General features: G+C 50.3%; 1 protein-coding gene across 1 annotated transcript in view; it reads left to right on the forward strand.

The window, feature by feature from the left end:
• The window catches only part of EFTUD2 (elongation factor Tu GTP binding domain containing 2), a 511,582-nt gene that overhangs the window by 241,513 nt on the left and 257,956 nt on the right, over window positions 1-12,113 (forward strand). Inside the window, exon 14 of the mRNA XM_069634260.1 lies at window positions 11,248-11,383. Within this exon, the coding sequence (XP_069490361.1) occupies window positions 11,248-11,383 (136 nt within the window). The remainder of the gene's footprint in view (window positions 1-11,247; window positions 11,384-12,113) is intronic.

Here is a 12,113-nt window from a genome sequence, read left to right on the forward strand (position 1 = left end):
TTCATTATAGCATTGTTTGTTCTGCCCACTCCGACCCATTGGTAACCCGTATGGACTGCCTGGATATGGGTGGCCATATTGCTGTTAGTTTCCCATGGGAGGTGGACCTTGGTAATATCCCATCGGTCGCATTCTGCACTCTCTTGAAAAATGTCCCCACCTCCCGCAATTCCAACATGACCCTTGTGGTCCTCCCCTCATTCCTTGCCCTCCAAATCCTCTATTTCCCATTCCTCCAAATCCTCCTCTTTGTCCCCTGTACCCACCTCGTCCTCTTGCGGGTATGCCCTGCCATTGCAGACCTTCGTACTGCTCCTCTCCGTCCCATTCCTCCTGTCCATTTGCGGACCAAGTCGCTGCCATCCTCACTGGTGTTTTTCCTGCCCCCTCCTCTTACTTCCGCCTGCCTGTCGCTGAATTAATTGCTGCGACCTTCACTAATTTATTCTGTACCAATTTTGCTTCGTCTGCCAACCTTCTCTGTGCTATCTCTTTTTCTCTTTCTTTGATCCTCCCACAATGGTGCACTATTATGCTGTGAATCTCTGGCCAGCCTTTGTCTTCTATCCCAGCTATTTTATCCAAGGACTTCTGTACCTCCTTCGGGTCCCTTTTTTAATTATAAAGTAGAACAAGGCGGTGGATTGGTCCCACTCTGTGCCCGTTGCAGATCTCCACAGGTCTTGCACCTGGAGGATGAACTGTGTAGCCTCTAACTCCTCTCCCATAGTGCATTGCATTACTAAGTGTAAATCTGGAGTATCTGGAAAGGTTCTCTGCAGTGCATCCCACACTTGTGCCCTTACGTTGTTAAATGACGACCCATCATGGCGGTTACAGTTCATTGTTACCCCCGGGAAGCCTGCCTTCACCCACACTCCGTCTGCATGGTCACCAATGGCGGACACTAGCAAACTTTTTACATCCCCTATAGCTAATGGCACCCCTGCTGTGTTCTTTTCGAATGCGTGTATTCACTTCCTCACCCGAAAGTGGAGGGAGGAGTTTCAACAGGTTATTTTTGTCCCCATGGTATGTAGTGTGGTCTCCCTGCTCCCTTATGTATCGGAGGCATCTGTAGTTTGGCCTTACCTCCTTTCTTACTTACCGTTCCCTTCTTTGTCTTACTTACATGTTTCCGACTCTTTGCCTCAACCTCCCTTGCCACCTTGGGAGGCTTCCCTTCTCTTGGTCAAATCGAAATGGTAGCTGCGATCCCTCCGCTGCTGCCCCATCTTCGTACTCATCTAGATCGCTCCATACTTAGTCTATCTCCTCTTCTTCCTCTCTTTCTCCTTGTCCCTTTCCCCTTTGGCTGTCTGGTCGTATTATTCTTACAGGTTTGCCATTTAAATGGAAGAGAAACTCTCCTGACTGCCATTCATGTTCTTGCCCTCTCGGTATTGGTGCCGAGGACGGTGTAGATCCCGGCGCTACTCTTGGCGAAAGGTGTTAGATCGATTGCTAATGGTGGCACTTCTCCTCCCCCGGGCAACATCTGGCCCCTATCACACAATGCTCTTAGTCGTGTTATTTCCATTTGGGCACGAGCGAGCTGCCTATCTAGATTTCCAGTTAACTGTGCTAAATTCACTGGAGTAGCGCTCGTTGGTCCGTATAGCCCTGCTGTTTCATACGGTGGCAGGGCTGTGGCAACCGCTGCTGCCGGGGTGCTTGGTGCTGGCACATACCTGGGCTCACTGTATCCCACAGCAGGCCTTGTCAGTAACGGGTAAAGTTTAGTGAGGTCATTCTCTCCTGTTTTTACTGTACGTTCATCCCATGTAGCTCTTTCTCCCCCCTCCGGGGCTGTGGGTTTTTCTAGGGATGTCTCTTTACCTCACTGCTAGGGGCAGCCTTTTCGAACATTCGCCATAAGTCTAATACTTCCCGCCTATTTTGTAATTGCTTTCCCCGGTATTTTGCTAGCAAATGCGTTGCTACCAGATCTAACACTCTTTTCTCAAAGGACCCTCCCTCCGGCCATATTGGGGATGACCCTTCTCCTTTTATTTCAGTCAGCCATTGCTTATGATATTTCTGTATTTTTTCACTATACATGGGAAACTGCTGGCAAATATGCGGCAACGGTGTGTTCCCCCCAGGACACCTTATTTTGAGGGGATTGGGTCCTCCGACGTATTCCATATCTATGACATGTAATCACCACAGCTGTGCTTCTTTGGAAAATCTTTGGCGTCTGCGTCTTGCGTCGATGACGTCGATACGCCGCCCTCGAGGACCTCGTCCGACAGCCGACGTCACTGGATGTTATAAGTAGGACGCACGACGCCCGTAGCCTCAGTTCCGTTTTTTTTGCAAACGTGCTCGCTTCTGAGATCTCAGCGTGCCTCGACTAATTGGAGTTTCTGTTCGTTCTCGGTTCTTCAAACCTGTTTGTATTGTGCAGTACTTTCTTCGTGAAGATGTCTACCTCGTCTTCCACACCGCATCCGGGCTTTAAGAAGTGCGGGGACTGTGGGTCCAAGATGTCGGTTACAGACTCGTACGACGCCTGCCTCTGGTGCCTCGGGGAGGCCCATGACACGGATGACTGTGTCGACTACCAGTCGCTCAAGTCCAAAGCCTTGCGGGAGTGCAAGAAGTAGTTATCGGTAGGTAAGGTGTCCAAGCCATGGAAGTCGAGGTCTGCGGGGCTTTCGACGGACGATTCGAGAGGCGACTCTCCACATTGTCATCGGAAGTCCAGTGGGTATCGGTCCCGGAGTCGGTCCCGCCACTCCTCTGCCTATTCGAGGCACTCCCGGAAGCGCCGTCATCGGTCGCCTTCCCCGTCCTCATCCAAGGACTGCGCCCGTCGGCAGGTCGCTTACCCCACCAAGCAGGCGACGCCGGAGGAATGGGCTTCCTTCGGGAAGAAAATGTTGGCGATTCTCGAATCGCAGGGCACTGGTCCGTCCGCACCTTCGAGTGGGGTCAGTCGTGATCGGTCGAGAGACACCGCTCGCACGCCTTCGGGCTCGGGTGGTCGGCACGATTCGCAGGAGAGGTCCCGCTTGGACAAGGGGAATCGTTCTCGTCATGCCCGTTCCAGGTCCCGGTCCTCGACGCGCTCAAGACCGTGTGCACCTGTGGTGTCTTCGAGGAAGACGTCGATGCCGGTGGCGCCGAGGTCGTCGACAGACTCTTTCGAGGTCCCGCCTCCGAAGAAGTCGTTGACGCCATCGGCACCCACGCTGCTGAGGCAAACGCTCGGGGCTCCGGCCTCAAGGACTGTGTCGATGCCATCAATGCTGTCGGTGCCGCTTTCGGCGTTGACGCTGATTCATTCGACGCCCTTGATGCCTTTTGAGGCTGTTTCGACGGGGGTTCCCCGGGGCACGGTGGAACCACCTAAAAAGGATCTGGCAAAGGTCAAGCATGTCTTTGTTGCGCATTCTGTGCCTTCTTACCGCCAGCTTGAGTTTATTTCAGAGGTGGATGAGGGCTCTGATGATGGCATGGTTCCGGATACGGTGCCGGACTAGATTCTCTCGGGCCATAGCCAAATTGAGGACCTGCAGCAGTCCCTGCACGATGCCAGTGGGCTGGACACCTCTCCGGAGGTGGAGTTTTGTAGGCCTGAGCCTGACACTCATGCCGACTCCTTGTACCGGCGCCTTATGTCCAGGGTCACCGAGTACTTGGGATGGTCTGCCCCCAGGGGATTTTCTTCAGGATGACCTTACGGATATCCTCGACCACAGTCCACCAACTGGCCCGGTACTGCCGTTCCATATGGGTCTACAGAGGAGGGTGGCAGCAGCTTGGACTGCTCCGGAAAGTCTCCCGGCAGTGGGCAAGTCTTTGCCGTGAAAATACCGCCCAGCCAGTAGCGACCCCTGCTACTTGACCAGGCACCCCACTCCAGAGAGTTTGGTGGTGCAGGTGGCTACAGCCCCGGCAAAGCAGGCATTGTATCCTACCATCCCTCCTGATAGGGACGACAAGCGTTTTGACGGCTGGGCGAAGAAAGTGTTTTCTTCAGGGGGTATGGCGCTTCAGGCAGCCAACTCCGTTTGTGCCTTGTCACGTTTCACGCACACTCTGTGGAACTGTGTTTCCTTAGCGGCTGAACATATTCCCAAAGGGGACAAACGGGATGGTTTCCTTGCCGTGGTTCAGGATGGCAAGGATGCCATGTGTGAGGCCGTTCAGTCGGGTTTGGACATGGCAGATTGCGTCAGCCGGTCCATGGCGGCGAGCACCGTGATACGCAGGTTTGCGTGTTTGCGGAAGTCGGGGTTTGCTCCTGATGTGCAGGCCCGGCTCCTCAACATGCCCTTTGACGGGGAACATCTTTTTGGCAGCAAGGCTGACGAGAGCCTTGAGAGGTTGCAGACCTCCAAAGCTGCAGCAAAGTTGTTGGGCGCTGCAGTTTGCTAACCTCCTTTTCGTCCTAGGGGACAGCAATGGAGGGGGGGTTCCTTTCGTTATTACTCCTCCTTTCGTAAAGCGAGAGGAGCTGCCAGTCAAATGGGCCACCGTAGGAGTGCTAGAGTTGGAAAACAAGGTACTCGGGGTGCCAAGGCCACTCCGGCTGTTGCCTCTTTGCCCTCAGGCAACGCCGCAGTCGCTTCAGCTCAGTCATGAGGCCATGTCCCATGGTTCGCCGGTTGGGGGAAGGCTAGCGCAGCATCTTGCAGAGTGACGCGCAATTACTTCAGATGTGTGGGTTCTGGAGATCATAACCCACGGCTACTGTCTTCCTTTCCGGCAGAGGCCTCAAGACAATCCACCAGGGAGCCTCTCTTTGAAGAGTCCGGATCCGCTGTTTGCGTAGGAAATTCAATCCCTGCTGGAGAAAGGCGCCATAGAACTGGTGCCTGTAGCGGAGAGGAACAAGGGATGGTATTCCCCTTATTTTTTGATTTCCAAGAAAGACGGGGGTTGAGACCCATCATGGACTTGCGCGGTTTGAACAAACTCCTCAGGAAGGACAAGTTCAAGATGGTTACTCTCTCTCTCTAGTCCTCCAGGCCCTTCAACTTCAGGACTGGTTGGTTCGACCTCATGTGCCGATACATCCAAAGCACAAGAAGTACCTGAGGTTCGCGGTTGGCGACTCGCACTTTCAGTTTTGGGTCCTGCCGTTCGGATTGACCTCCGCCCGAGGTTCTTCACCAAGCTCATGGTAGTGGTGGCAGTGCACGTCAGGCAAGGGGGGATTCACGTCTACCCCTACCTGGACGATTGGTTGATCAGGGCGCGCTCTCCCGAGCAAGTCCTGGATCATCTGTCAGTCATCTGCCACTCCCTCTACAAGCTGGGCTTCTCCCTCAACTTAAAGAAGTCCCATTTGACACCAACTCAGAGGCTCGAGTACATCGGAGCTGTGCTCGACATGTCCCTGAGGCAGTGTTTTCCTCCCCAGGTGAGGGCTCATCACATTCAGCAGATGGTGCACAAGTTTCAGCTTGCCCAGAGTCTCCCAGCGTTCGAGTTTTTGAGATTGCTCGGCCTCATGGCATCCTGCATTCTTCTGGTGCCAGAGGCCAGGTTGCGAATGAGATCTTTGCAATGGGCACTCGAGCTCCAGTGGTCTAAGTCCTCCGGCAGGTTGTCGGACCCTCTTCAGGTGCCATCCTCGGTCTCCCAGGATGTTCTGTGGTGGGCCGTCGAAGACAATCTGATGAAGGGGGCTCCATTTTGGCTACCCTGGCCGGAGGCGATGATCGTGACGGATGTATCCCTTACGGGATGGGGAGCTCATGCCAACGAGTTGACAGTCAGCGGTCGTTGGTCTCCGTCGGAGTCCAGACTCCATATCAATCTGTTGGAGCTGAGGGCCGTCAGGCTAGCCCTAAAGGCTTTTCTGCCAACTGTGCGAGGGAAGAATGTCCTGATCCTGACGGACAACACGGTGGCCATGCATTACCGCAACAAAAAGGGGGGGGCAGGGTCACTTCCTCTGTGCAGGGAGGCGATGCAGCTCTGGTTCTGGGCAATCCAGCAGGAAGTTTCGATCTCGCCAGTTCATCTGGCCGGAGACGAAAACGAGACGGCGGACGCTCTGAGCAGGCAGAGCGCGATCTCTCACGAGTGGGAGTTGGCTCAGAAGATTCTACTGGAGATCTTCGCCCTTTGGGGGACCCCTGAAGTGGATCTCTTCGCCTCCAGTGTCAACCGGAAGTGCAAGAGGTTCTGCTTGCGGGAATTTCCTCCAAAAGGAGCCTTAGGAGACACGTTCGTGGTGGAGTGGTCATTCCCACTGCTGTACGCGTTTCCTCCAGTCCCCGTCATCCCGCAAGTACTGCGGAGGTTACGGAGGTTCGGTTCCCGGATGATCCTCATTGCTCCGGCATGGGCCCGGAGGACGTGGTACCCGGACCTTCTCGACTTGTCCATCGACTTGTCCATCTGCCCTCCATGTCGTCTTCCCTACCGAGACGATCTGCTTTCACGGGAGGGGTGCGGGGGGTCAGGTTCTCCATCCAGAGGTCAGATCCCTCAACCTTCACACTTGGTTTCTGAAAGGTTGAGGTATAAGGATTGGGACCTCCCTGAAGACGTGATGGAGGTGTTACTCTCGGCCAGACGGCCCGCAACAAAGTCCCTGTACCGTTGCCGTTGGTGTAAGTTCTGCGACTGGTGCAGGGTTAAGAATGTGGATCCTTTTGCACGTGACATTCCCATGGTTCTGTCTTTTTTGCTTTCTTTGGCCCACAGGGGCTTGCAAGTGGGTACCGTTAAAGGTTACCTGGCAGCGCTGTCCATATTTAAGCGCTCGTCTGAAGAGTGTCCCTTTTTTAAAGTTTCTTTAATTTCTCAGTTTCTAAAAGGGCTCACTAATGTGTTCCCTCCGTCACCTTTCCGGGTGCCCGGTTGGGATTTGAACATTGTTCTCACGTTTCTGATAGGTGCTCCGTTTGAGCCTTTGCATTCATGCCCTTTGAGACTGTTAACTCTTAAAACTGTATTTTTGGTTGCGGTCAAACTCCCAAGCAAGCTGTTACCTTGTACACTACTGTAACCTAAAGTGAACACCCTAACTGTACTTTGTAACCTTGCTCATATGCTGTAACTAAGTAACCACTGCTTGTTTTGTAATCTTGCTTACGTATATTTCCCTATAACAAGCGCCTCAATGCCTTTGGGCTGCAGTGCACTCTACAAATGTAAAAAAATAAAATAAAAAAAAATAAAGGATAGATAAGAAAAAGCCTCCGTTGCACTCACACAGCCCCTGAACCCAACTTCCAGTTTTTCACTTTCCCACTATTTCCGTCACCCTTATCTTTTATACCCTTATTTCTCAATTTTTCCTTCTCCCCTGAGAGTCTCGCAACCAGTACTCACGTGTTCAGCAGGGTGGTCCGAGAGCCTCCATTCACGGTCTATCCACAATCGGGTCTGCACCCCAATCAAGCCATTACCCGCCTTGGCGAGCAGTTAGGTGGGTATTTGCAAAGATGATGGGGACCCTTTGAACCTTTCGTTTTGTGCACACACTGGTCAACCGCGCGGAGGCAATGGTTTTGCTGGGGGCGTCCCGGATCTCGCTGCACGGCACGGGGCCTCAGCGCACCTGTCCCGATCACGTTGCGGGGGGTCACCAAATGTAAAGGCTCACTCCCCGACTTACATATGCAAATCCAAAAATATAAGACACCCCAATGGGGAATGAGACTAAGAGAACAGTTTGCAAGAGTTAGTTTGCTTTACATAAAGTTGGCATCCAGAGAACTCTGCTGCCTCGAGAGCACTCTGACAAACATTACAATTACATGAACATATAAAGTAAAACAGCGTCATAGATGACGCAACTAACATAGGGTACTAAACCAGTGCAGGATTGACTAGACAATAAAGATACATATAGGAAAAGTAGGAACAGCTTCATCCGGATTGGTTGCCCAGTTGGTGGGAGGGTGAACGTCACATGGTCCGGCTGCCAGCGTCATGGAAGGGTGTGAGGGTTCGGTTGCGGTGAGATAGGGCGGACACTAACTAAGCTAACATGAAAAACTTCCACTAGACATACAATAAACAATGATCATTAGTATACCTTTGAGTAAATCTTTGTAAACCTATAAATTGCATGCATATAATCAGAACATCATTCATTGGGACTTATATGGGGTACCGGGCTTAGGGGTCTTGGTTAGTGTGATAACCGCGGTCATGGGGCGGGCCTGTGCGATCAAAGCAAGTATGGGGCACACTGACATTTGTTAGTTCGAGGGTGCAATATACTGTGACAGGTCTGATTTTAGTAGGGGGCATGCTGGGGTGGGCTTCCCAGCAGGGTCACACTTCTGGTACATCAAGAGAATACCTTAGGAGGGCACAGGGTTAAATGGCAGTCATTTTCCAACAGGGTGGGTAAGAGGGCACTGGCGGGTTTGTGGAGATGGATGAGCTACAAGGCATGGTACGAGCCGGTTCACATACAGGACAGTGATCTCACAGTAAGGGTGAGATGATACAGTGTAGTATTTGTTTCAATTTTCCCCGGCGTATCCGTGAGAAATTGAGCTCTGAAGCTTTCAGACAGAGTGAGAAAAAGTGGGGGCCATGAGCACGGTGTGCGCGGCGCTGCAGAGGGGAGAGAAGCCTTTTCGTATTATCGCAGTGAGGCCTAGTCCCAAGATGGAGTCGGGCACACAAAATGGAAGCCAGGTGTCCCCCGCAATAGCCACACTTATACTAATGTTAGCATACGTGCAATGGAGGCGTCCCCCGCTATTGCACGAGCAAGTGGTTCATTTTGTGCTGAATGTATGAGGGGAGGCCCAAACGACCCCTCACTTCCACACAGTAGTGCACAATAAGGACACCCAACTACCAACTAGGGACCATCCTTCTTTTCTCGCCATTACTAGCATGGTTGTTCTTTGTTAGCCCTTCCTGCATTCTGGGAGGGGGGAAGCCTTTGTGTGTGTTTTGTCTTTGGAGGGTACCCTCGGGTATCCCTGCCTAGGCTCCAGTGTCTGGGCAGGCAGAAAGTGGGAGAAGAGTTTTCCACCCCCGTCTTTTGGCTGCCAGATTGCCTGAATAGGCCCAACTCCCAGAGGTGGCCTGGCTGTCCTGATTGGATAGCCAAACGCCCCTTTCTATAAAATGCTGAGAGAGATTTCAGAGTGTGTGCTGGAACTGTATAAAAGGCGAGGCTTCTGGAGTGAAAAGCAAGTTGGCCTCTGGAAGCTCAAGCAACTGAAGAAGACTACGACCAGAGACGCCTGCAGACCCTTTGCAACACTGTGAAGTGACGACTGCTGTCATGACCCCGTTTTGTATGCGACAGATGAGCTCCGAAGAGGACAACTCATTCCCTTTGACTGGTTGGAACAACCAGTCCCAGGAAGAACTTTGAAACAAGCCATTTCCCGAGGTGCTAGGAGTTTCCAGAGCTACGGAACCCTAGTACCAGCAGACCTACTTCCCATTTTGAGTGCATCGTTGTGGAAAGGCCAAATCCGTCCAAATCTTTTCTGAACCCGTAAGGACATTGCAGCTATCTGATCCAAATCGCACAGACCCCCTCTTGAGTGCGTGGGGCTGAAGGAAGCAAAGAAGATTGTCCGGGGCCGATCCATGTCCTTTGTTGGTGCTGCAGAAAAGGTGCCAAATTCGCAAAGTGAACCCAGAAGTTGCTGAAGTCGTGCTACAGGTCCTCCTTCGCGACTGCTGCTAAGAGATCCCGTCCATTGTTCTGCCTTCAGTCATTAGACCAAGGAATCCGTAAGTCGGGTCCAGAGCAGCAAAATCGCAGCCATCCAGCACAAACCATTTCCTTCTAACCTAGGGTACTGTAGGGAAAAAGGTATTGCTTACCTGATTCCAAGAAGTGCCTCCACAGTGTCGGAGTGCACATAGAGGTGTCAATGGGCAACCCGCTCTTACATCAGACCCATGCCGCTGCTTGTATCCCTTTCTCTTGCCAGTTTTAAGGTCTTCCTTGTTAGTTAATTTGTATTTGTATTATTTGAATTGCGCACCTGACCCTGAGGCATCTGGACGCATGTCTTACAGAGATGCATAGCGTTACATAATCGGGCAATATTTGTTCATAGGTTACAACATAATGTCAGGTCAATACACATTATAAATCTGATGCAGAGGTTGAACAGAGAATGCATAGGAATATACAACAGGTACATACGAGTAGTTCAGGCATTAATTATAATATATAATTAATATAATAGAAATATATATAATATAATAAAAATAATAATTTGCTGCTTCAATAACACTAGAGACTGGAAAAATCCAAAGGAACTCTTCATAGTTCACTGTTTGGCAAGACTTCAAGTCTTATCCGAACTGCATTTAGCTAGGTTTGCGTTTCGGGACTTAAAGGACTTACTATGCAAAGAAACCGTCTCTAGAACCTTGAACTAAGCTCATGTTACACTAACTAACCATTTTCCTTTCTTTAGGTGACTTTACTATATGAGTTGACCACAAAAGTGATGGGTGGAAGGTTTCGAATGAATCTTAACCACTGGCAATTGCTCTGGGCAACCTTCCACACCACCGTTTTTTAGCCCGTCTGCGCCATTGCAAAAGGGGACCAGCCATGTGCAAATCAGTCAGCAGCTGCCGCCACCGAAGGTAGCGGCCAACCCGAACTGCTAGGCCAGGCTACTATATGAGTTTGCAGACTAAATGCATTACCGTATAAACTGCTGAAAACAACTTGAGTGCGCATTAACCGATATTACGATAACATTGTCTTTTTCCTTTCTAACGTTGCTACAAATGTAACCGCGAACAAACACAAGAGTGAAAGTGCCCTTTGAAGTGTATTATCAAGTATTCCTAAGTGTTCTAGTATAAACGTCTAAAGTATTTAAAGTGATCCTGGTATAAAAATATACTTTTATATAACTTTGAAGTAAGTTATAAGTATAAGTTATAAGTAAGTAGATGTAAGTACATCTTTGCTGTGCCCCTCTAGCTAGATTCGGTGTACTTACCTACAGCTCCCATCTTTCTCTTAAGATAAGCCTGACTGCTTTGCCCCTCTACCAAGGTCCTCAGTTAGTACAGACTGATACTAAGAGTTGGAGATCTACAAACCACTGGATAGCTTACTAAGGTCTTGCTACCAGAAGGACTTTAGGAAAGCTCCCCTAACGGAAAGCCATCACTGCTCTTCTTTCTCCACCAGTACGTGGCAGTGCTCCCCCCGCCCCCTGGCTTCTTATGTGAAGGCTTGCGCTCTGTGTTGAAAAACTAAGTGCAGATGTTTAAAGCCCCTATCCGGTTGATTGTTATCATTGACACATGTTCTTTACTTAGGTGGTTGGCGATGTGGACACCACCTTGCCGCACACACTGGAGGAGCTTGGGATCCACCTGACCAAGGAGGAGCTGAAACTTAACATCCGGCCCCTGCTACGGCTTGTCTGTAAAAGGTTCTTTGGGGAATTTACAGGTAATTAATGTACCTTTTTACACCCCACCAAAACTCTGACACCCTTTTGTGAAGGGAACAGTGAGATCCACTTTTGCATTTGCCTCTCTGTTACAGTGCTGTCTGTCTCGGGGCATTCCTCACTCCAATGTTTTCTTGCTAATAGTTATTCATGGTCCTGATGTTGCCTTCTTGCACTCTCGTTAATTGACTTGTCATAAATCAAGGGCATTTTGTTCCATATTCCTACCATTACAACACTCAATTTTGTATAATTTTGCCTGACCATGACAAACTAAATCTATTGGCACAGCAGTATTGTTAATAGTCTACTATTGTCATTCCTATGGGTACAATTGTGTCTAAGCATGGTGCAAGGGAGAATTCTCAGAAATGTGCTAATTCCCCTCTGCCTTCGAGATCCCCAGCTCTTTTGCTGGACTTTAGGATTTTAATTTCTCACCTGGAGAGAGTGAGACCTTTTTCCCACCCCCTCTCATGTATTCTGTGATTTGGACTCTGTGTTTCTTTTGACTTTGGAGTCTGACAAACTCCATAGGCATCATCTTTACATTGTGACACACAGCACCTTTAGTACAGTGGCACAGGGAAGTCTCTTAGATTTTCCCAATTTAAATGCCTACTCTTGGTGAAACTGTTTCCAAGAGCAGTGAAGTGAAATTGACTTTAATAGCAATTTGTAACTTTCTAGACCCAGTACACACTATCTTACCATGGGGTACTGGAGGGG

This window comes from Ambystoma mexicanum, chromosome 13, assembly GCF_040938575.1.
Source record: "Ambystoma mexicanum isolate Mex_15411 chromosome 13, UKY_AmexF1_1, whole genome shotgun sequence".
Classification (NCBI taxonomy): domain Eukaryota; kingdom Metazoa; phylum Chordata; class Amphibia; order Caudata; family Ambystomatidae; genus Ambystoma; species Ambystoma mexicanum.